The sequence below is a fragment of the Arachis hypogaea genome, chromosome 2 (genome assembly GCF_003086295.3).
Source record: "Arachis hypogaea cultivar Tifrunner chromosome 2, arahy.Tifrunner.gnm2.J5K5, whole genome shotgun sequence".
In the NCBI taxonomy this organism is placed as follows: Eukaryota; Viridiplantae; Streptophyta; class Magnoliopsida; order Fabales; family Fabaceae; genus Arachis; species Arachis hypogaea.
In genome coordinates, this window is record NC_092037.1 from 46,262,426 (window position 1) to 46,283,628 (window position 21,203).

At 36.5% G+C, this 21,203-nt stretch overlaps 1 protein-coding gene and 1 non-coding gene across 2 annotated transcripts; one reads left to right on the forward strand and one right to left on the reverse strand.

Moving 5' to 3' along the window:
• Positions 1-4,865: 4,865 nt before the first annotated feature.
• Positions 4,866-4,973, reverse strand: LOC112766417 (small nucleolar RNA R71). Its single transcript, XR_003184331.1, has one exon. It is a non-coding gene; the product is annotated as a small nucleolar RNA R71 (small nucleolar RNA).
• Positions 4,974-15,774: 10,801 nt separating this feature from the next.
• On the forward strand, positions 15,775-20,618 carry LOC112743771 (flavanone 3-dioxygenase 3). The gene is made up of 3 exons (XM_025793108.2): positions 15,775-16,118; positions 18,223-18,470; positions 19,721-20,618. The coding sequence occupies exons 1-3, from the start codon at positions 15,864-15,866 to the stop codon at positions 20,325-20,327; spliced, it is 1,110 nt and encodes a 369-aa protein (XP_025648893.1). The 5' UTR covers positions 15,775-15,863; the 3' UTR covers positions 20,328-20,618.
• Positions 20,619-21,203: the final 585 nt, after the last annotated feature.

The following is a 21,203-nucleotide window of genomic DNA, read 5'->3' on the forward strand; positions in this document are numbered from 1 at the left end:
TTGTTAAGAGACGACAAAGGGATAACGGCAGGGGCTTATGAGTTGGGAAAATACGTTGCTAGGGAGGATGAGGCTGTGATGAACCACCAGGAGGTTCAACCGGTCGAGGGGGGAATCGGCATAGTGATGATGACTACCATGAAACAGTTGCTGGTGATAATGTAACCACAGGGAAGCCAGGATTGGGAACTAATTTGGGTAGTGCTAAGAGTAGACCCTTGCAGAATATGGAGGAGGGGTATGGTGTTAGAGGTAATTATAAAGGGAAACAAACACACCTTAATGATAATGAGATCAGTAGTCATGATTATGAAACTTTGGGTGAACAAGTGCTGGAAAACCACAAGACATGGGAGCTTGCAAAAGAGTCTGGAGCAATGCTACTTGATGATGAGGAAGACATTATGGCTATCCTCCAAGAACAGAATGAAGAGATTGCTCGTAAGAGAAGAGTGGCAAAACAGAAGGCTAAAGCAAGACGAAGCAGGCCGAAGAATATCAAAAAGGTGTGTAATTATATTTCAAAATGATTATCAGTTCATGGAATATTAGGGGGTTAAGGGGTGACGGGAAGCTGAGAATGGTAAAAGAACTTAGAAGGAAACATAGGATGGATATGTTAGGTCTGGTAGAGACTAAAAGACAGCTAGTGACAAGGTTTGATGTGTCAAAAATATGGGGGAGTGGAAGTATGGGATGGGAATATGTGGAGTCTGATGGTGCCTCTGGCAACTTGTTATTAATGTGGGATGATGGCTTCTTTAAAATGCAAAATTGCTATAAAGGTGAGCGATGGCTGTGTGTTGAAGGGATACTGTCAGAGAAGTCTGTTGACTGTGCGTTTTTCTTGGTTTATGGGTGATGAGCGGATAATTTGTATACTTTTTGGCATTGTTTTTAGTATGTTTTTGTTATGATATAGTTAGTTTTTAGTATATTTTTATTAGTTTTTAGTTAAAATTCACTTTTCTGGACTTTACTATGAGTTTGTGTGTTTTTCTGTGATTTCAGGTATTTTCTGACTGAAATTGAGGGACCTGAGCAAAAATCTGATTCAGAGACTAAAAAGGACTGCAGATGCTGTTGGATTCTGACCTCCCTGCACTCGAAGTGGATTTTCTGGAGCTACAGAAGCCCAATTGGCGCGCTCTCAACGGTGTTGGAAAGTAGACATCCTGGGCTTTCCAGCAATATATGATAGTCCATACTTTGCCCAAGATTTGATGGCCCAAACCGGCGTTCAAAGTCACCTCAAGAAATCCCAGCGTTAAACGCTGGAACTGGCACCCAAATGGGAGTTAAACGCCCAAACTGGCACTAAAGCTGGTGTTTAACTCCAAGAAGAGTCTCTGCACGAAAAATGCTTCATTGCTCAGCCCAAGCACACACCAAGTGGGCCCGGAAGAGGATTTTTATGTCATTTCTGTACACCTTAGGCTACTAGTTTCTTATAAGTAGGACCTTTTACTATTGTATTTTCATCTGGGGATCTTTTGATCACTTTAGATCTCTAGATCATCTTTGGACATTTTAGTTCTTAGATCATTGGGAGGCTGGCCATTCGGCCATGCCTAGACCTTATGCTTATGTATTTTCAACAGTGGAGTTTCTACACACCATAGATTAAGGTGTGGAGCTCTGCTGTACCTCGAGTATTAATGCAATTACTAATGTTCTTCCATTCAATTCCGCTTGTTCTTGTTCTAAGATATCACTTGTTCTTCAACTTGATGAATGTGATGATCCGTGACACTCATCATCATTCTCACCCATGAACAAGGTGACTGACAACCACTTCTGTTCTACAAGCGTTCAAGGCTCTAGTGAATATCTCTTGGATTCCTGATTGCACGATGCATGGTTGATCGCCTGACAACCGAGTGCTCGCCTGACAAACGAGCCAACCATTCCGTGAGATCAGAGTCTTCGTGGTATAGGCGAGAACTGATGGCGGCATTCAAGAGAATCCGGAAGGTCTAACCTTGTCTGTGGTATTCTGAGTAGGATTCAATGACTGAATGACTGTGACGTGCTTCAAACTCCTGAGGGCGGGGCGTTAGTGACAGACGCAAAAGAATCACTGGATTCTATTCCGGCCTGATTGAGAACCGACAGATGAATTCTGCTATGCTGTGACAGAGCATATGCAATCGCTTTCACTGAGAGGATGGGAGGTAGCCACTGACAACGGTGAAACCCTTGCTTAAGCTTGCCATGGAAAGGAGTAAGAAGGATTGGATGAAGACAGTAGGAAAGCAGAGAGACGGAAGGGAAGGCATCTTCATGCGCTTATCTGAAGTTCCTACCAATGAATTACATAAGTATCACTATCTTTACCTTTGTGTTATTTTCGTTCATCACCATTACTATTTGAGTTTGCCTGACTAAGATTTACAAGATGACCATAGCTTGCTTCAATACTAACAATCTCCGTGGGATCGACCCTTACTCGCGTAAGGTTTATTACTTGGACGACCCAGTGCACTTGCTGGTTAGTTGTGCGAAGTTGTGTAATGCCATGGTATTGAACTACCAAGTTTTTGGGGTTCATGACCGGGGATTATGAGAGTTGTGAAAAAGTATTGTTCACAATTTCGCGCATGTCAAGTTTTTGGCGCCGTTGCCGGGGATTGTTCAAGTTTTGAGCAAGCTTTTGGTAACATCAGTGCCAAGATCCGGCAATAACACCAAATTTTTGGCGTTATTGCCAGGGATTGTTCTAGTTTGGACAACTGACGGTTCATCTTGTTGCTTAGATTAGGTATTTATCTTTTTCGAAATTCTTGAAGATGAATTCTAGAGTTTCATGATGATTTGTTGAAATCTGGCTGGCTGAGAAGCCATGTCTAATCTCATTGGACCGAGGTTTCAACTTATCACCACAAGAGCTTGTTGATTTCTTATCAATCTTGCTTTTGGAGCAGTGATCTGCTAAGGCTTGGCTGGCCTCTGGCCATGTCTAGTGTTTTGGACCGAAGCTTTCTTTGAAAGCTTGGCTGGCTGTGAAGCCATGTCTAATTCCTGGACCGGAGTCTTAGACTAGCATTGCACTGATTCCTGGAATTCTCATTAAGAATTTTGATATCTTTTTTTTTCACCTAATTTTCGAAAAACACAAAAAAATTTACAAAATCATAAAACCCAAAAATATTTCTTGTTTGAGTCTAGTGTCTCATCATAAGTTTGGTGTCAATTGCATGCATTCATATGTCTAAATGATCTTCAAGATGTTCTTGATGATTTACTTGCTCTGATCTTTGAATTCAATTTGACTTGATTGTTTTGTGTGTCTCATATGCATTTTCATTTTGTTAGTGTCAGTAGTATACAAACTGCTAAGTTTGGTGTCTTGCATGCATTGTTATTTGATTCATGTTGCATTGTGGTTTGTCCTTATTATTAAAAATCCAAAAATATTTTTAATTTGTGTCTTTTCAAGTCAATAATACAGAGAATTGAAGATTCAGAACATACAGCAGAGGAATTGCACAGAAAAAGCTGGGCGTTCAAAACGCCCAGTGAAGAAGGACAGACTGGCGTTTAAACGCCAGCCAGGGTACCTGGTTGGGCGTTTAACGCCCAAAAGGGTAGCATTTTGGGCGTTAAACGCCAGAATGGTATCCATTCTGGCGTTTAACGCCAGGATGGCTAGAAGGGAAGATTTTGTTTTCAAATCAAATTTTTTTCTAAGTTTTCAAAATCTTTTCAAAATCAAATCTTTTTCAAATCAATTTTTCAATCAAATCTTTTTCAAAATCAATTTCTTTCTATTTTTAAAGATACTTACTATCAATCAATGATTTGATTCAACATTTCAAGTATGTTACCTTTTCTGTTGAGAAAGGTTTAATGTTTGAATCATATCTTTTCTTGTTAGTCAAGTTTTTAATTTTCAAATCAAATCTTTTTAAAATGTTTTTCAAATCATATTTTCTCAATCACATTTTTTTAATCAATCATATCTTCTTAACCACATCTTTTTCAAAATAGTTTTCAATCAAATCCTTTTGATTTCTAATTTCAAAATCTTTTTCAAAAATCATTTGATTTCTTTTCCCTTTTCATTTTCGAAAATTAAGTAATGTTTTTCAAAAATATTTTCAAAATTTTTTCACTTAATTTTCGAAAATGACTTCCCTCCTTCTCACATCCTTCTATTTATGGACTAACACTATCCCTTAATGCAAAATTCGAACTCCATCTCCCTTGATAAGTTCGAATTTTCTACTTCTGTCTTCTACTCTTCTTTTCCTCTGACACCTAAAGGAATCTCTATACTGTGACATAGAGGATTCCACATTTTCTTGTTCCCTTCTCTTTCTTATGAGCAGGAGCAAAGACAAAGGCATTCTTGTTGAGGCTGATCCTGAACCTGAAAGGACCTTGAAGAGAAAGCTGAGAGAAGCCAAAGCACAACTCTCTTTAGAGCACCTGAACGAACTCTTCAAGGAAGAAGAACTCATGGCAGCCGAAAACAACAACAATGCCAACAATGCAAGGAAGGTGCTGGGTGACTTTACTGCACCTACTCCCGATTTCTATGGGAGAAGCATCTCTATCCCTGCCATTGGAGCAAACAACTTTGAGCTTAAGCCTCAATTAGTTTCTCTAATGCAACAGAATTGCAAGTTCCATGGACTTCCACTGGAAGATCCTCATCAGTTTTTAGCTGAGTTCTTGCAAATCTGTGCACTGTCAAGACTAATGGGGTTGACCCTGAGGTCTACAGACTAATGCTATTCCCCTTTGCTGTAAGAGACAGAGCTAGAACATGGTTGGATTCTCAACCTAAAGAAAGCCTGGACTCTTGGGAAAAGCTAGTCAATGCCTTCTTGGCAAAGTTCTTTCCACCTCAAAAATTGAGTAAGCTTAGAGTGGAAGTCTAAACCTTCAGACAGAAGGAAGGAGAATCCCTCTATGAAGCTTGGGAAAGATACAAACAATTGATCAGAAAGTGTCCCACTGATATGCTTTCTGAATGGAGCATCATAGGTATTTTCTATGATGGTCTCTCTGAACTATCCAAGATGTCTTTGGATAGCTCTGCAGGAGGATCTCTTCATCTGAAGAAGACGCCTACTGATGCTCAAGAACTGATTGAAATGGTTGCAAATAACCAATTCATGTACACTTCTGAAAGAAATCCTGTGAACAATGGGACTAGTCAGAAGAAAGGAGTTCTTGAGATTGACACTCTGAATGCCATATTGGCTCAGAACAAAATATTGACTCAACAAGTCAATTTGATTTCTCAAAGTCTGTCTGGAATGCAAAATGCACCAAGCAGTACTAAGGAAGCTTCATCTGAGGAAGAAGCTTATGATCCTGAGAACCCTTCAATGGAAGAGGTGAATTACATGGGAGAACCCTATGGAAACACCTATAATCTTTCATGGAGGAATCATCCAAATCTTTCATGGAAGGATCAACAGAGACCTCAACAAGGTTTCAATAACAACAATGGTGGAAGAAACAGGTTTAGCAATAGCAAGCCTTTTCCATCACCCTCTCAGCAACAGACAGAGAGCTCTAAGCAGAATAACTCTGACTTAGCAACCATGGTCTCTGATCTGATCAAAACCACTCAAAGTTTCATGACTGAAACTAGGTCCTCCATTAGAAATTTGGAAGGACAAGTGGGTCAGCTGAGCAAGAAAATTACTGAACTCCCTCCAAGTACTCTCCCAAGCAATACAGAAGAAAATCCAAAAGGAGAGTGCAAAGCCATCAACTTGGCCGAATCCTGGGAGGAAGAAGAGGCAGTGAACGCCACTGAGGAAGACCTCACTGGACGTCCACTGGCCTCCAATGAGTTCCCCAATGAGGAACCATGGGAATCTGAGGCTCAAACTGAGACCATAGAGATTCCATTGGACTTACTTCTGCCATTCATGAGCTCTGATGAGTATTCTTCCTCTGAAGAGGATGAGTATGTCACTGAAGAGCAAGTTGCTAAATACCTTGGAGCAATCATGAAGCTAAATGACAAGTTATTTGGAAATGAGACTTGGGAGGATGAATCCCCTTTGCTCACCAAAGAACTGAATGACTTGTCTAGGCAGAAACTGCCTCAAAAGAGGCAGGATCCTGGGAAGTTTTCTATACCTTGTACCATAGGCACCATGACCTTCAAGAAGGCCTTGTGTGACTTAGGATCAAGTGTAAACCTCATGCCCCTCTCTGTAATGGAGAAGCTAGGGATCTCTGAGGTGCAAGCTGCAAAAATCTCACTAGAGATGGCAGACAACTCAAGAAAACAAGCCCATGGACTTGTAGAGGATGTTCTGGTCAAAGTTGAAGACCATTACATCCCTACTGATTTCATAGTCCTAGAGACTGGGAAGTGCATGGATGAATCCATCATCCTTGGCAGACCCTTCCTGGCCACAGCAAAGGCTGTGATTGATGTTGATAGAGGAGAATTGATCATTCAAGTGAATGAAGAATCCTTGGTGTTTAAGGCCCAAGGATATCCCTCTGTCATCATGGAGAGGAAGCATGAAGAGCTTCTCTCAAAACAGAGCCAAACAGAGCCCCCACAGTCAAACTCTAAGTTTGGTGTTGGGAGGCCACAACCAAACTCTAAGTTTGGTGTTGAACCCCCACATTCAAACTCTAAGTTTGGTGTTGGGTGGTTCCAACACGGTTCTGAGCATTTCTGAGGCTCCATGAGAGTCCTCTGTCAAGCTAGTGACAATAAAGAAGCGCTTGTTGGGAGGCAACCCAATGTTTTATAATTAATTATTTTCTTTTGTTATTTTATCTTTTTTGTAGGTTGATGATCATGAGAAGTCACAAAATTAATTGAAAAAAGCAAAAACAGAATGAAAAACAGGAAGAAAAACAGCACACCTTGGAGGAAGATGCTGCTGGCGTTTAAACACCAGTAAGCCTAGCAGTTGGGCGTTTAACGCCCAGTCTGGCACCATTCTGGGCGTTTAACGCCAGAAAGGGGCACCAGACTGGCGTTAAACGCCAGGAAAGGGCAAGAACCTGGCGTTAAACGCCAGGAATGGGCACCAGCCCGGCGTTTAACGCCAGAATTGGCTCAAAACGTGTTTTTGAATGCCATTTGGTGCAGGGATGACTTTTCCTTGACACCTAAGGATCTGTGGACCCCACAGGATCCCCACCAAACCCACCACCCTCTCTCTTCTTCACCCATTCACCAATCACCTCAACACCTCTTCCCCAAAAACCCTTCACCTATCAAATCCCATCTTTCTCTTCACCACTCACATCCATCCTTCATTCTCTCACACCCTAAACACTACTTCTCCCCTTTGGCCGAATACAAAGCCATTCCCTTTCTCCTCATTTCTTCTTCTTCTACTCTCTTCTTTCTTCTTTTGCTCGAGGACGAGCAAACCTTTTAAGTTTGGTGTGGTAAAAGCATTGCTTTTTCGTTTTTCCATAACCATTTATGGCATCCAAGGCCGGAGAAACCTCTAGAAAGAGGAAAGGGAAGGCAAAAGCTTTCACCTCCGAGTCATGGGAGATGGAGAGATTCACCTCAAGGGTGCATCAAGACCACTTCTATGACGTTGTGGCCATGAAGAAGGGTCAACTTTGATCAAAGGTTGGACCAAGTCCTCATAGACATTTATGAAGAGGGCGTTCAATGAAAGAGAGATTCAAGAAGGAAGCTGGTTCAACTGAGAAGGCATGACCTCAAGCCCATCACCAAGAAAAGGATGGAGCAACAAGAGATCCCACTCATCATGAAATTAGAGAAGATCAAAGAATCATGAGAGAGGAGCAACAAAGACAAGGAAGAGACATTAAGGAGCTCAAGCACTCCATAAGACCTTCAAGAGGAAGAACAAGCCGCCATCACTGAGGTGGACCCGTTCTTTAATCTCCTTGTTCTTTATTTTCTTGTTTTTCGAAATTTTCATGCTTATGTTTGTCTATGTTTGTGTCTATGCCTTAAAGTTATGAATGTCCTATGAATCCATCACCTTTCTTAAATGAAAACTGTTTTTATCACAAAAGAACAAGAAGTACATGATTTCAAATTCATCTTTAAAACTAGCTTAATTAGTTTGATGTGGTGACAATACTTTTTGTTTTCTGAATGTATGCTTGAACAGTGCATATGTCTTTTGAATTTGTTGTTCATGAATGTTAAAATTGTTGGCTCTTGAAAGAATGATGAAAAAGGAGACATGTTACTGAGGATCTGAAAAATCATAAAAATGATTCTTGAAGCAAGAAAAAGCAGTGAATACAAAAAAAAATCAAAAAAGGGGAAGGAGAAAAACGAAAAAAAAGAGAGAGAAATAAGAGTTGTGATCCAAGGCAAATAAGAGTGTGCTTAAGAACCCTGGACACCTCTAATTGGGGACTTTAGCAAAGCTGAGTCACAATCTGAAAAGGTTCACCCAATTATGTGTCTGTGGCATGTATGTATCCGGTGGTAATACTGGAAGACAGAGTGCTTTGGGCCACAGTCAAGACTCAATAAGTAGCTATGTTCAAGAATCATCATACTTAACTAGGAGAATCAATAACACTATCTGGATTTTGAGTTCCTAAAGAAGCCAATCATTCTGAATTTCAAAGGATAAAGTGAGATGCCAAAACTGTTCGGAGGCAAAAAGCTACTAGTCCCGCTCATCTAATTTGGAGCTAAGTTTCATTGATAATTTGGAGTCTATAGTATATTCTCTTCTTTTTATCTTATTTGATTTTCAGTTGCTTGGGGACAAGCAACAATTTAAGTTTGGTGTTGTGATGAGCGGATAATTTGTATACTTTTTGGCATTGTTTTTAGTATGTTTTTGTTATGATATAGTTAGTTTTTAGTATATTTTTATTAGTTTTTAGTTAAAATTCACTTTTCTGGACTTTACTATGAGTTTGTGTGTTTTTCTGTGATTTCAGGTATTTTCTGGCTGAAATTGAGGGACCTGAGCAAAAATCTGATTCAGAGACTAAAAAGGACTGCAGATGCTGTTGGATTCTGACCTCCCTGCACTCGAAGTGGATTTTCTGGAGCCACAGAAGCCCAATTGGCGCGTTCTCAACGGCGTTGGAAAGTAGACATCCTGGGCTTTCCAGCAATATATGATAGTCCATACTTTGCCCAAGATTTGATGGCCCAAACCGGCGTTCAAAGTCACCTCAAGAAATCCCAGCGTTAAACGCTGGAACTGGCACCCAAATGGGAGTTAAACGCCCAAACTGGCACTAAAGCTGGCGTTTAACTCCAAGAAGAGTCTCTGCACGAAAAATGCTTCATTGCTCAGCCCAAGCACACACCAAGTGGGCCCGGAAGAGGATTTTTATGTCATTTCTGTACACCTTAGGCTACTAGTTTCTTATAAGTAGGACCTTTTACTATTGTATTTTCATCTGGGGATCTTTTGATCACTTTAGATCTCTGGATCATCTTTGGACATTTTAGTTCTTAGATCATTGGGAGGCTGGCCATTCGGCCATGCCTAGACCTTATGCTTATGTATTTTCAACGGTGGAGTTTCTACACACCATAGATTAAGGTGTGGAGCTCTGCTGTACCTCGAGTATTAATGCAATTACTATTGTTCTTCCATTCAATTCCGCTTGTTCTTGTTCTAAGATATCACTTGTTCTTCAACTTGATGAATGTGATGATCCGTGACACTCATCATCATTCTCACCCATGAACAAGGTGACTGACAACCACTTCTGTTCTACAAGCGTTCAAGGCTCTAGTGAATATCTCTTGGATTCCTGATTGCACGATGCATGGTTGATCGCCTGACAACCGAGTGCTCGCCTGACAAACGAGCCAACCATTCCGTGAGATCAGAGTCTTCGTGGTATAGGCGAGAACTGATGGCGGCATTCAAGAGAATCCGGAAGGTCTAACCTTGTCTGTGGTATTCTGAGTAGGATTCAATGACTGAATGACTGTGACGTGCTTCAAACTCCTGAGGGCGGGGCGTTAGTGACAGACGCAAAAGAATCACTGGATTCTATTCCGGCCTGATTGAGAACCGGCAGATGAATTCCGCTATGCTGTGACAGAGCATATGCAATCGCTTTCACTGAGAGGATGGGAGGTAGCCACTGACAACGGTGAAACCCTTGCTTAAGCTTGCCATGGAAAGGAGTAAGAAGGATTGGATGAAGACAGTAGGAAAGCAGAGAGACGGAAGGGAAGGCATCTTCATGCGCTTATCTGAAGTTCCTACCAATGAATTACATAAGTATCACTATCTTTACCTTTGTGTTATTTTCGTTCATCACCATTACTATTTGAGTTTGCCTGACTAAGATTTACAAGATGACCATAGCTTGCTTCAATACTAACAATCTCCGTGGGATCGATCCTTACTCGCGTAAGGTTTATTACTTGGACGACCCAGTGCACTTGCTGGTTAGTTGTGCGAAGTTGTGTAATGCCATGGTATTGAACTACCAAGTTTTTGGGGTTCATGACCGGGGATTATGAGAGTTGTGAAAAAGTATTATTCACAATTTCGCGCACCAATGGGGCTCACACTAGAGATGAGAAACGTGTTGTGTGGGAGGAGCTGAGTTACACGGCTGGCCTATGTCCAGGCGCCTGTTGTTTTCTGGGGGACTTTAATGAGATTGGCCAAATGGAAGAAAGGCGAGGTCTGGAAAGCTTACCTCTATCGGCTCAGGACTATAAGGTTTGGGTACATGACATGGGCTTAGTGGACCTGCCAATTTCAGACCGTAAGTTTACATGGTTCAGAGGACAGTCATGTAGCCGTATTGACAGAGCTTTGGTTAGCTTGGAATGGCTTGAGGCGTTCCCGGAGACTCGTTTGAGAGGTGGGCCACGGGAGTTGTCAGATCACTGTCCTATCATAGTGGAAGTGAAGAGACTGAGAGTTGGACCGAGGCCGTTTTGAAGTCTGGATTCATGGTTTACTCATGAAGGGTTTCTAAGGATAGTCAAGGAGGAATGGAGAGGGCTGGGAGAGATACAATTCACTGATAAACTGAAGGCGTTGATGGTTCCTTTGGGGAGATGGCACAGAGACAACTTTGGTGATATGGACAGGAAAATTTTGAAGTTTGAGGAAGAGATTCAGAAGATTGATGACATGGTTGGCAATGGGACCTATGACGAGACAGTGGAAGTAAGAAGGAAGGCGTTAGTTAAGTGCTGCGAAAAATGGTATGTGAGGAAAGAATTACATTGGAAGCAGATGTCAAGGTCGAGGCTTGCAAGGGACATGGATAAAAATACGAGATACTTTCATAACTTAGCTTCGGCGAGACGGCGTAATAACAGGATTGATACACTAGCTATTAATGGAAGATTGGTAAGGAATCAAGCTAGGATTAAAATTGCAATCAGGGAGTTTTACAAAGAATTATATCATCAAGAGAGGTCTCCTGAGATGGGGTTCAGAGATGGCCTGGTGGAAAGGATCAGCGAGGAGGATTCTCTTGCACTAGAGGTGCTACCATCACCTGAGGAGATTAAAGAGGCAGTGTGGGATTGTGAATCATCCAAGGCTCCAGGATGTGACGGGTACAACATGAACTTCATAAAGAAGTGTTGGAATGATATAGGATCCGACTTCACGGCAGCGGTGTTGGATTTCTTCCAATCTTCAAGGTTGCCGCCTGATGCTAATGTCACATGGGTGGCGTTGGCCCCCAAGTTTCCCGGTGCAAAGGAAATAAAAGATCTGCGTCCAATTAGCATGATGGGGTGTGTATATAAGGTAATCTCGAAGATGCTGGTTAGGAGAATGAGAGGGGTTATGCCAGGACTAGTGGGCGAGACACAGAGTGCTTTTGTAAAAGGTCGGAAGATTCATGATGGGGCTCTTATCGCATGTGAAACAGTTCAGTGGATCAAACAATGGAAGAGGAAAGCAGCAATAATAAAGTTGGACTTTCAGAAAGCATACGACAGAGTCAAGTGGAGTTTTGTAGACCTTGTACTGCAGAAGATGGGGTTTGGCCGAAAATGGAGGGGTTGGGTGATGGAGTGTATCAGCACGTGCTCTATGTCAATATTGATAAATGGTTCACCATCCAAGCCGTTCAAGATGGAAAGGGGGCTGAGGCAAGGGGATCCTCTGTCCCCATTTCTCTTTGTACTTGTTGTTGATGTACTACATAGGATGATTGGAGAAGCTGTGAGAAACGGTCGCATATTACCGTTGATGGTTGGGAGAGATCATATTGAGTTGTCGCATCTACAGTTCGCAGATGATACTGTTTTGTTCTGCCCGCCGGAGGAAGACACAATAAAAAACTACAGGAGGTTGCTTAGATGCTTCCAATTGATGTCAGGTTTAAGCATTAACTTTGATAAATCCAGTTTGATTCCTGTTAACTGCGATGAACAGTGGGTACAACGTATGTGTGGTGTGCTGGGCTGTAAGCAAGCCAATCTACCTGTTAAATATCTCGATATCCTGCTAGGAGCAAACCCAAGGCTGGTGAAGACGTGGAAGCCAGTAATAGACAAAGTAGAGGAGAAGCTTAGTCTCTGGAAGGCCAAGATCCTCAATAAGGCCGGTAAGCTAGTACTTATCAAATCTGTGTTAAATAGTCTACCGGTTTATTATCTGAGCCTCTATAAGATGCCAAAGGTTGTTACAGAGAAACTGATCTCCTTGCAGAGAAGATTTTTATGAAATAAAGAGGATGGAAAGAGTGGTATGGCTTTGGTGAAGTGGGAAGTGGTTCAGGCCCCTAAGAAGTTAGGTGGGTTGGGGGTTGGGGATGCTATGATAAGAAATTCAGCTCTTCTGTTTAAATGGTGGTAGAGGTTCTCTAAAGAGGAGTGTCCTCTGTGGAAGAAGGTTGTATGTTCCTATAACAACCTCAATCCAAATGAGCCCCTGTACTCTCAGGAACTACCTATCCGAGGTGGTCCGTGGAAGGATATTTGTCAGTTACAGTTTAAGAGTCAAGAAGTCTGACAAAAGATGATTACTGGGTTGTCTATGGAGGTGGGTGATGGGAGACGAACCGGTTTTGGGAGGATGTCTGGATTCATGGAGGTTCTCTGAAAGACCGCTTTCCAAGGCTATTCTCGGTTTCAAACCAAACAAGATCAATGATAGGGGATTGTGGGTTTTGGGATGGGTTAGAATGGGTATGGAATTTTCAATGGAGGAGAGAATTGTTCCAATGGGAGTTGAATCTAGTAAACCAGCTTCACCTCACTCTAAGGCTGGTCAAACTTGATCTTGGGAGAGAGGATAGAGTTGTATGGAAGTATGATAAACAAGGGATTTTTTCTACTAACTCATTTGTGCAGGTGTTGCAGGTGGAAATGGCTCCAGAGGATATACATAGCTATAACTTTACTAGGACCATTTGGAAAGGCCTTGTCCCACCCAGAGTAGAGCTGTTTGTCTGGTTTGTCCTGGTTGGCAGGGTTAATACGAAGGAGAGACTGAGTCGACTTGGGATCATTCCCCAACAAGATACTTTGTGTGTTTTATGTAACAGTAATGTAGAATATGTCCACCACCTATTTCTTGGTTGCAGCTTTGCTTGGCAGGTATGGTGTGCTTGGTTATCTTATGTTGGAATGCAGTGGGTTTGCCCAGGTGCAGTAAACGACCACTTCCAGAGTTGGATTGAGAGCTCAAGTACAAAACAGGAGTGCAAGAGATGGATGGTGTGTTTCTGCGCGATCATCTGGAACTTATGGTTGGAACGGAACCGAAGGATTTTTTAGAACAAAGGAAAATGAGTTGAGGAGATTATCAACATGTCTGCGTTGAGCTACAAAGAGTGGTTAGGTGTTGACCCTTTCTGTTGTTGATGGCAATGCCGGAGATGACAAAGGGGTATCTACAGCTTTGATTGTTGGTTTTTTAATTTAGTTTTTTTAGTTACTAGTTCTTCTATGATGCTGGTCCCTATGCTCCACCTGTTGTGTCGAGCTTTAATTCAAAAAAAAACATGTTCAATACCACCATTCTCTGGAGTAGAGAGATGGATGAAATTGTAGTTCAACCTGGTGAGAGATGCCATGTCCTCACTTATGAAGACGAAGAAGGAGATCTTGTTATAGTTAGGGATGTTCCTTTGGAGTAAGTCATCATCATCATCTAAATTCTCTTCTTTTTTTTTTTAATGAAACTAATTGATATTATATATTGATGTTGGTGTAGGATGTTTGTTTCCACTGTAAAAAGGCTGAAGATCACAAGGGTAGCCACATTCACTACCTCTTGATAATGCAAATTTCTATATGTTTTGGATTAATTAGGTAGCTTCAGACACCACTGAAGTTTTCAATTTTGTTCTTAGTACTACTACTAGTGTAGTCTTAATTACAAGTGTTGAATCATCAAAACTATGCACAAGTTAAGTCCTCAATTATATATATTACATGCATAGCTTGCTCACTAGTCACTACTTTCTTCTTTCCTTCAACAACATGTAAATTAATTAATTAATTAATTAATTCCTGTTGTACTTTCATTCCTAATTAGTGTATGTCACAGCTTCTTTTTATTAATTAGCTTTTCATAAAGGCAAAAGATAGATTGACATATATACATAACAAATATTAACTAGAAATAAGGAAAGGTTATATTGGCAAAATAATATTTAGTATAAATTTTATTTTTATATTTAAAAGTTTATTTGTCTTGTTATTTAATATTTTGTATAAATTTTATTTATATATTTAAAAGTTTATTTGTATTAATTGTTTACTATTTTTTAAATAAAAAAATAATTAAAACATATAACTATTAAAATCGACGGAAAAATTGTCGCTTTTTAAATTTAAAATTGAAAAAAACAAAATATAGATAAAGAATTTGTCGGTATCTAAATTAATAAATCGACAGCAATCGTGTCGATTTTATTGAATCAAATATCGACGGCATGTTATCGATTTTATTAAGCATATTATAGATGAAACTGTTGTCGATTTTATTAAGCATATTATAGACAAAACTATTGTCGATTTAATTGAATCAAATATCGACAAAAATGATGTCGATTGTATATAATAATATTGACGGTCCAATTTGTTTACTCTAAATTTTTTTAATTTTTTAAATACGTCCGATTTCTGTACTCCTTCAAAATTGACAGTGTGACTTGTACTCCCTAAATTAAATCATTCCACATTTTAAAAAAATATCATAATAGATCACAATTCAAAAAATATTATTATTAATTTAATATTAAAAATAAAAATGTGCAGGTTAATAACTAACTCCATTTTCTAATGTTGATTAAATTGTAAAGAAGAAAAAAAGTACACAAAATTTCATGTATGTTAAAGTACATTGTTATGTACGTATGTGTACTAAATCTGACCACATTCAAATATCTCTTCACTTCTACGTATTCATATATCAAGTATCTCAAATCCATCATACCAAAACAAAACATATACAAGAATCAGCGGCAAAACAACAAAAACCACGTCTATTGTTTCTAAGTTGATTCAGACTAATTTTGTCTCTTTCCTGGTCTCCAAGTAGTATAATAACATAAAAAACGGTACCACATGCATATATCTCAATAAAAAAACTAACACGGCAGAACATGAAAGTTGTCTTGTTTAAAAATTGTATAATTAATCTTATTGAAGAAAAAAGACCAGATGCATATATATATATATATATATATATATATATATATATATATATATATATATATATATATAAAAATTCCTATAGTAACCAGAATTCATGAATGAAATATGTGTTTTATATTATTGTTTCAGTACAATTTGACGCTTTTAAATTTTGCAAATACGGCAGTCCCAATTCAAAGCATTAATTAGTAATGTAATAACTTAGCTACCAAGCACTATGGCTATAAAAGCATAAATTCTGTTGCACATTATATTCATCGTAATTTTGAACTTGAATAAACATACAATCCGTAAGAAAAAAATGGATCATGATAAGGAGGAGAAATCAAGTTCATTATTCTCAACAGGAAATAGTGCTCAAGAGATGGGTTTCACTTATGTTCCACAACGTTACGTGGTTCCAACTTTGCAAAGGCCCAGTTTGGCACCAAACGATGCTAATGTTGCTGTTATTGACATAGCTGCGCTCAGGAATAATAATGGCTTGTCAGCAGAAAATAGGTTTCGTGTAATTCAAGAAATTAGCGACGCCTGTCGTAGCTTGGGCTTCTTTCAAGTAAGTTAGTTAATTTTGTAAATGTTGAAATTAAATTAGATTTTGTCACATGATTTCTTTCAAATTTCAACTCAAGATATAATTTTTAAATATCTTATGTATATACTAAAAATTAACTATTAAATCAGTTATTATATATTTATGTATAATAAATATATATAATTAAATTTATTTTTAATATATTTATATTTTAATATGTATTTTAAATTAATATTTAATTTAATTTTAAATTTACGTGTGAATTTTAATTTAATTTTTAAAATTTTAATTATTTTTATTTAGTCTCTGAATTTTTTAAATATGATTTATATTAGTTTCAGAAATAATTTTCGACACATAAATATTAATGGAGTACTAAGGTCAAATAATATGCATGTTAGAACTTGAAAGACTATGCTATTTTAAATTTGACACTCAAATAATTTAAAAAGAATGTCAAATTACTTGTTTTGAGAGGAAAAATTTTAATAACTTAAAATGTTTTTATACTATTTGAGTGTCAAAACAAATACCATGTTGTTTTATAGAGTTTAAGGAGATATTTAACTATTCACATTAACATTTTGTTAATATCTAAAATGATCTTAGAGACTAACATAAATTATATAGTAAAATTTAAAAAATAAATAGAAACAATTAAAATTGTAAGGATTAGATTAAATTTTACCTATCAAGATTAAATTAAATATTATTTTTATATATTTTATTTTAATAATTAATTTTAATAGTTAATTTTAATTTAGACACGTCTAACGTTTTAAGTATGTTATTTTTATATAAAAAAATATAAGGAGTCAATGAAATATTTATACGATGTGTATAATAGAGGTTTATGGAATATTAGAGATATAATTGCTATCTTTTTTCATCAACTGAAGTTTTTTAAAATAAGTAATATCATAATATGATATTAGAATGTTAAATCTAAAAAGTTAAGAGTCCGATACTCGGTGAATTCCAAAATCAATTTAAGCTTTTTGGAATCCTTTTATATTATATGCATATGCTCCAAACTACCTTGTCGTCGTAATACTAACGGTATTAAACACGTGTTTCATGGAAGTTTAATTTATAAATATATCTAAACACTTTGGTTATGTTTTTCTCAATTTCTCTGCTATAATAAAGTTCTATTCTATCTTTTAAAATTTCACATCCCAATTTTATATCAAACTGAATTAATATATTTAACCAATAGTATTGATGCCGGTCAATTTTGTTTTTTTTTTTTTTTCAGAAAGATATCCAACGTCTTCATGATTCGGTGTTGGTTTTTCATGAATCTAATAAGAAGTTAACTGTTTTCAGCCAATTTTTTAATTCTAAATTTAAATTATATTTTAAATTCTAACACTAAATTGTATATTTTTCAAAAATAAATATTAAAATTATAATTTTAGAATAAAAAGTTTAATTAATATTAACTACTTAATATATTTCAGTATAGAATTTTCGTAAGCAATAAATTTATTAGTTCTCAAAAAAAATTTTCATTCGATTTATTTTGGTTCAACTATTTAATAAATTAAATAGGATAATAATAACAAATTTGAGAAAGAAGTCATGACTTCAACTCTTGGAGTTAATAAAATAAATTTTTATAATTATATACGATGAAGGATATTTTGAAAAAAAATTGCATACTTAATCTTTTTATTATTTATATTATATATGCTAGTATATCAATAAATATATTACTTCATATTAATCTATCTTTTCAAATATGTATAATAATAGAAAATATCAAGTTAGTTAAGATGATAAATACTTAATATTTATTTAACGAAACGCACGGTTTTAGAAATATATTTTTCATAAATATATTAAAAGATATTTTAGAAAAGAAAAGTAGTACACCATTTCTCTGTCCTATAATAATAATAATAATAATAATAATAATAATAATAATAATAATAATAATAATAATAACCTAAATCAATATTGACCTAAATCCCAACAAAACGTCACAAAATTGAAAATTATCATTATTATCATTAATTTGGAAAAAAGATTAATTTTTTTCTCTAGGTTTAGTTTCATAATTAATAACTTTAATTTGTTGTAATAGATTTGCTTACACGGTTGAGTTTGGAAACTGATTCAGATTGTAAACCACGGAATAAGTGAGTCAGTGTTGGAGGGAGCAATATCCGTAGCATCGAAGTTTTTCGATTTGCCGACAAAGGAAAAGTTGAAATTGGGTTCAAGTGATGTGCGCAAGCCAGTGAGGTACGCAACAAGCTTGAAAAATGGGGTTGATAAGCATCAATTTTGGAGGGTTTTTCTAAAACACTATGCTCACCCCTTGAACGATTGGATTCACATGTGGCCTGATAATCCACCAGACTACAGGTATTTTCGTTTAAAAAAAATCCATTTCTATGTGATGCTTTCATATTATTTATGCACATCTTTTCTTTAAAAAAAATTAGTTAGAAATTTCAACTAAAAATATCGGAAATTGAAAAAAAAAAAAACTACTGAAAACTTTAATTTGGCGTCAAAATTTCATTTAATGGATTCGTGTAAGTCTGGTCCCTTTTAAATTTATTCAAATAAAAAAGTCTTAAATATACGTACCTTTTTAACCATACATAATTATCTTCATTCCTATTATTTTATTCATTTGTGGCATTCATCCAACTTCAACGGTGCTGTGTACGTGAACTACAAATTCATGTTTTTAGGTAGTATGTACAATATATATCGCCCCACATACGCTGTATGATCTAAACTAGTCATTGCAACTATATGACATCTCTTAACTTTTTCTTTTTGTATTTTTATAAGTCATGAGTTGGAGTTGCTTCAATGTTCCTCTCTCATTCTTCTGTCGGTTCGGTTCCACATGTCTCAACATCAACAATGCATGTGCATGCAGGATAAGTTTTATCATATTAGCTAATAAAAAAATCATTTAAACTTAATACCAATATTAATTTTATTCATTCTTTACTATATTGCTAGTGCAGTTAGGAAATTTATAAGGAAAAACTAATAATACTTAATTATCAAATAGCATAAATTTTAGCTGAGTAATTTTAAATTTTGAATATTTAATTTTTCAATTTTCGAATGTCCAAACTTTTTGTTATTTTCCTAAAATATATATATATATATATATCAAGCAAGTTTAATATTTAAAAGCGAAATTAAATTTTCTCATAGTATTTCTTAAATATATTTTTATTTTATGTTTTACTTTTTTTACCCACGGCGAACAACCAATTTGTTTGTAAACAAAAATTGGTCGACAAAAAAGAAAAATTTCGTGGATAAATTTATTGGTAATTTGTTATTTTTTATAGTAGTGAGTACTTATTTTATTGTCGGACAATAAACAACCTACACGTAATTGGATCTAGTATATATATATATATATATATATTAGAAGAATAAAACTTAGATATGTTTATTATCCTTGCAGAAAAGCTACGTTGACTTTAATATAGTAAAATTAGAAATATTTAATTTAATTTTTATTATTAATTAATTCTATTGTGTAATGACATAATAAGGTAAAATATTTGTAAGGAATTCAAATTAGTATTTTATAGTTAGAATTTGATTTGTAAAAAATAAAAGTTTGGAGATTATTTTAGGGAAAAGATGGGGAGATATTGTGAAGAAATAAAGAAAGTGAGCCTAGAGGTGATGGAAGCAATCCTAGAAAGTCTGAAATTGAAGGCATCAACAACACCGGCTCTAACAAAAAAACTTGAAGATGGGATGCAAGTGATGGCAGTGAACTGCTACCCACCATGTCCAGAGCCAGCTATGGCCTTAGGCCTTCCACCACACTCTGACTACAGCTGCCTCACCATCGTGTACCAAAACTGCCAAGGCCTTGAGATAATGGATTCTACTACGTGTTCTTGGAAGTTAGTTCCACATGTTCCTTATGCACTTCAAGTTCATATCGGTGATCACTTTGAGGTGCTAAGCAATGGTTTGTTCAAGAGTGTTGTCCATAGAGCTACTCTTCACAGGGACAGGACAAGGTTCTCCATTGTTAGCTTGTTTAGTTTGGGAATGGATGATAAGATGGGGGTTGCTGCAGAGCTTATTGATGATGATGATGATGATCATGAGCATCCAAAGAAGTACAGGGAAAGCAGCTTCAGAGATTTTCTTGATTTTCTTGCGTCTAATGACATCGCTCAAGGGAAGAACTTCATTGATACGCTGAAGATCGAAAAGAATAATTAGCTGCTGGGGTTGTTGGTGAGTCTGGGTTAACGTAAGGAGGAATAGAAAGGGAACCCAAAAATTTTGCTTTACAATTCGATTTGTCTTCAAGACAATTGGATTTGTGTTTCATTTCTATCTACTTGTTGTCTTAGCTAATATGAGAAGATTCATCTATTGTTGGTTTAGCTTGTCTCAAATTTGGAAACAGAGTCTTTGTAGTTGGTCCTACTAAACAATAGATTAGATGTGCTGAAGTCTTACTTTACTTTGAGTAACTGATCATAATCCACTGAGAATTTCTTTTTTATACTTTTAAAGCATTCTTTACAAAACTCAACCCATGATAAGGAGAAAAAAGAGATATTTTCATAAACTATTAATCCATCTTCTTTTACCTTGCATAATCATAGATTAATAGTGAGATTTAACAACTAGGGCGGAGCTTATAAAATACGGACACTTCACTGAGTTGTCGTGTTTGTGTATTGAATACAACACTCATCGACACTTATTTGACATGTGTGTCTGTTGTGTCTAACCGTGTCTTAATAACTAATAAAAAATAAAAAATTCTTCTCTTGACATACTTGAACACACCTAAATACCATCACGTGTTAACATATTTAATCTTATTCTTAATATGTGTTATATATTATTATTTATGAAAACAAAAATTATTTTAAATATTTTATATAATTAAAATAAAATATTAAAAATAATTTATATTTTAATATTAATAAAATGTAAAAATATCGTTACGATCTATCTAAAAAATACTTTATATTTTATATATATGCGTATCTTATAAAATTTGAAAATTTGTGTATTAACATATCTCGTATCATCTTGTGTCCAATATTTGTATCAGTATATATACATCATAGGGACGGAGCT